The sequence below is a fragment of the Poecilia reticulata genome, linkage group LG18, assembly GCF_000633615.1.
Source record: "Poecilia reticulata strain Guanapo linkage group LG18, Guppy_female_1.0+MT, whole genome shotgun sequence".
Classification (NCBI taxonomy): Eukaryota; Metazoa; Chordata; class Actinopteri; order Cyprinodontiformes; family Poeciliidae; genus Poecilia; species Poecilia reticulata.
Window position 1 is genome coordinate 7146392 of NC_024348.1, and position 3591 is coordinate 7149982.

The 3591-nt window shown below is 41.7% G+C and overlaps 2 protein-coding genes across 3 annotated transcripts in view; one reads left to right on the top strand and one right to left on the bottom strand.

Annotated features, from left to right (window-relative positions):
- LOC103480358 (SLAM family member 5-like) overlaps positions 1-1578 on the bottom strand; it is a 6724-nt gene extending 5146 nt beyond the window's left edge. For both annotated transcript variants that reach the window (XM_008435262.2, XM_008435263.2), the window contains exon 1: positions 1501-1578. The gene's annotated coding sequence lies outside the window, so the exon portion shown is untranslated. The remainder of the gene's footprint in view (positions 1-1500) is intronic.
- Positions 1579-1644: 66 nt separating this feature from the next.
- On the top strand, positions 1645-2069 carry LOC103480357 (histone H4). The gene has a single exon (XM_008435261.2). The coding sequence runs from the start codon at positions 1736-1738 to the stop codon at positions 2045-2047; it is 312 nt and encodes a 103-aa protein (XP_008433483.1). The 5' UTR covers positions 1645-1735; the 3' UTR covers positions 2048-2069.
- The last annotated feature ends 1522 nt before the right edge of the window (positions 2070-3591 follow it).

A 3591-nucleotide genomic window follows, 5' to 3' on the forward strand; every position in this document is an offset into this window, starting at 1 on the left:
ACCTGAATAATGAGTAGTTGCGCTCCTGCTCATGGCACTTCAACAATATTATTTTACCTTTTATCTGGAAATAGTGTCTGTTTATTCTTGCCATACAGTCCTCTGTATTGCTCGAAMGGTCTTGCCATACCAGTTTATTCCTCCGTATTTACTTTAGCTTCTTAGTTTATTCTTGCATTTTGTTCTTCATTCATTTCCATTTAGTTTCATTTGATTAATATTATCCTCTGTCGGTTTATTGCTATGTCCACTTTAGTTTCTTTCCTGTTGCTAGATTTATTTTATCGTTTATTGACCATCAGTAATTTTCACTCATCACCTGCTGCGCCTCCTAATCGTCATGTGTTTCACATCATGTGTTGATTTTTTTCACTGTTCAGCGTCGGATTCTCTGTTTTTATGCYATAATTCACATCTAGTTCGTCGCTCCGTTTTGCCCGCTTCTCATGTTTCAGAATTTTGCGCAATGTGCGCGGAGTTTTTTTTGTTTTTGTTTTTTTAACTCCCTAAGGTGCAGGGCGGTCGGGAAACATATCGATGGGGAAAAGACAGACTTTTAAAACAACGGAAACAATTTCGGTATTCTGATTATTGAAATTTAAAAGTGCTGTGGTACCGTTGTTCCCTCAAACCCGTTTCATGTCGGACCACTTGCAGCACCGGTGTTAACGCTATAACATGAACGCTCTCTATCGAGGTATCACCCATGGAKGGATTTCTTTATTTAAATGGGTTCATTTTTCAGAGGGATACAAAGTGAGGGCATTGTGATTTTAGTAATTACATGTTTATAAGAGCGATTTTCTGTTGTCCTTCCATGGAAGCGGGCAGCTTTCAAACGAAAATAAAACACTTTTTAATATAAATTGCTGCTTTGACATGATCACAGAACTGCCAAAACATATGTAGCCTAACTTGCAATACCAGACAAAGTGAAGCAGCGTCATCAGCCGGTGTAACGCTGAACTGATGCCGAGCGGAGCTGCGCCATGAAGCTACAAACACTGAATAGAAGAAGAGCTGCCATCAATACAGCTGCAGCCAAGCATGATTTAATGTTACACAATACAGTTTTACCAAGTTGCTCAAAGTCTAAACTGCTGTTGTGCATTTAAGGTGTAAAGTTTACCTTCGACCAAACGCCCCCCAAAGGCATCCCAGCGCCCCCCTTTTGTAAAAATGTCCGCCAGCGCCCCCTGCCGTCCCCTGAACGCCCCCTGGGGGGCGGTACCGCCCACGTTGAGAACCGCTAATGTAGACTGAGTTCTTTGGGTAGGTGAGATATACTGTCCTTTAAAATGGACGTCTGCAGGCAAGACTGGGGGCTAACATTTTTTTTCAACCATGTGTACCATCTTGAAAGAAGACAAGGCAAATGATACAGGTTTTACGTGTGTGGGGTCGGGTGGACTCCATTTGTAAACACAAGGGTTAATCTGAAATATGTATTTATCTATGCCAAACATGAGAATATGTTTATGCTTACCACCTGTAGCTTACCCAGATATGCCGGGTTGCAGTGAATATTTAAAAAAATGCAGTAAAGAAATTGGTTTCCTGTCATCTTCATCTGGAATATTCTGCAAGCTTTCGCAATTCAGCCAATTTCAATGGTGAATGATGTCAGCTCAGTTCCTCCCCTGTTCTCTTTCACGTCCGCAGTTCCCAGATATAGGTGGTGCTTCTTCTTTATAGACCACATTATCGCTTCAGACTTTTCTAGAACGATACCAACATGAGCGGCAGAGGAAAGGGAGGCAAAGGACTCGGTAAAGGAGGCGCCAAGCGTCACCGTAAAGTCCTCCGTGATAACATCCAGGGAATCACCAAGCCCGCTATCCGCCGTCTGGCTCGCCGCGGGGGAGTCAAGCGTATCTCCGGTCTCATCTACGAGGAGACCCGCGGTGTGCTCAAGGTCTTCCTGGAGAACGTCATCCGTGACGCCGTCACCTACACCGAGCACGCCAAGAGGAAGACCGTCACCGCCATGGACGTGGTGTACGCTCTCAAGAGGCAGGGCCGCACTCTATACGGCTTCGGAGGTTAAACTGCTTCATTGTATTGATGCAACAAAACGGTCCTTTTAAGGGCCACACACATGTTCTAACGAGCTGATGTTCCTCATTTGAATGTAATCCTATTAAGCTTTCTATGGGAAACCAATATGAACGTGCGTAAGTGATTATTACAGCAGAGTAAGAACTTCCTGACTAGTTTGAGTAGATGATTCATTAATTTACATGAACAATGTATAAGGTGGGTTGCTATTGCGAAACCTAAAGTGTGGATATTGAACACGTACCGTGTGTCAAAATAGCATCTAGATTTTCTGCAGAAACGAATCTCTTCAGTTCTCAGTATCCTGCAACTTTTGCGCTGATATTTAACTGAATTATTAAAATGTTCTAATGATTAAAGTTGAAACGCCAAGAACTGAGGCCAAAACAATCATTCTTGTGCCAGGGTTGTTTTTGGATTGTTGCTTCCTTTCAGTTTAGCTAAGGGCCACTCATTGTGACCTTTTACACACAATGTAAAAGTTCACAATTGTGACCCTTTACATTGTGCATACACAGATGCACACACCTACACATTTAAGTGATGTTCATTAATTAGTAACTTTTCCAGCCAACAGAATGACGGGGTGTGACATGAAATTGCTGTCACCAACTTGACTCAAGTTTTGTGACATCAGAGCAGAACCAATGCAGAAATTTGATAAAAACATAACTTATTTCACCAGTAATAAAATAAATCATGATTAAAGTTCATTTTTAATTTGTAAAGCATTTGTCAGTCACAACAATGCGGTGCAGGAAGCCCACTCCCAAAAGAAGGAAGTGTTATTGGCTGGAAGGGTCAATAACGGGCCCTTGAGAGTGAATGAAAGCTTCACAGGGACAGAGTTTGGATAGTTGGAAAAGGATTCGTGCAAGAAGAGAGATTATTTATGCATGAAGCATTAAATCAGAGCACAGACATGTTGTGGTAGATTAGAGCAAAGTTGTTTTTTACGTGAGGACAAAGGTTTGAAGTATCCAATCACGGATACGTTTTTAAAATATATCTGCAGCTCTAAGTTTTTATTCCCTTCAGTCTTTCTTTCTATGTTGCCGGAAGAACAGCTCCTGACTAGAAGAACAGTTCTAGACTGGGCATGACTAGAACTGAAGCACATAGTCAGGTTCTGGTGCAAAAAAATAAATAAATAAAATCGCTTTTGTTACATGTTATAAGCCTCAATGTGATTGGTACAAAGGTAGTGTAATGTTTGTAGCTTCTACAGTGTGTATCATTCAGGACATGCTCTGTTTCTCAGCTCCAAGAAGATTATGCAAATATAAGCGGAAGTCATATGAAGTTTCAAAAGCTTAGAAACTAAGATAATTGTGTGAAACTTGCAAATCTTATCATACAAGCCAGAACCGATACTAACCGGAAGTACGGTTAGTATCGGTTCACACATACTCTGAATGATCAGCATTCAGGATGCTCAGACACAGGGGCGGATCTAGAAAAATATTTATGGGGTGGCAAGAGGGGGGCAGGGATTTTTTCAGGGGTGGCAACATATGCCAGTGTGTGTGTGTG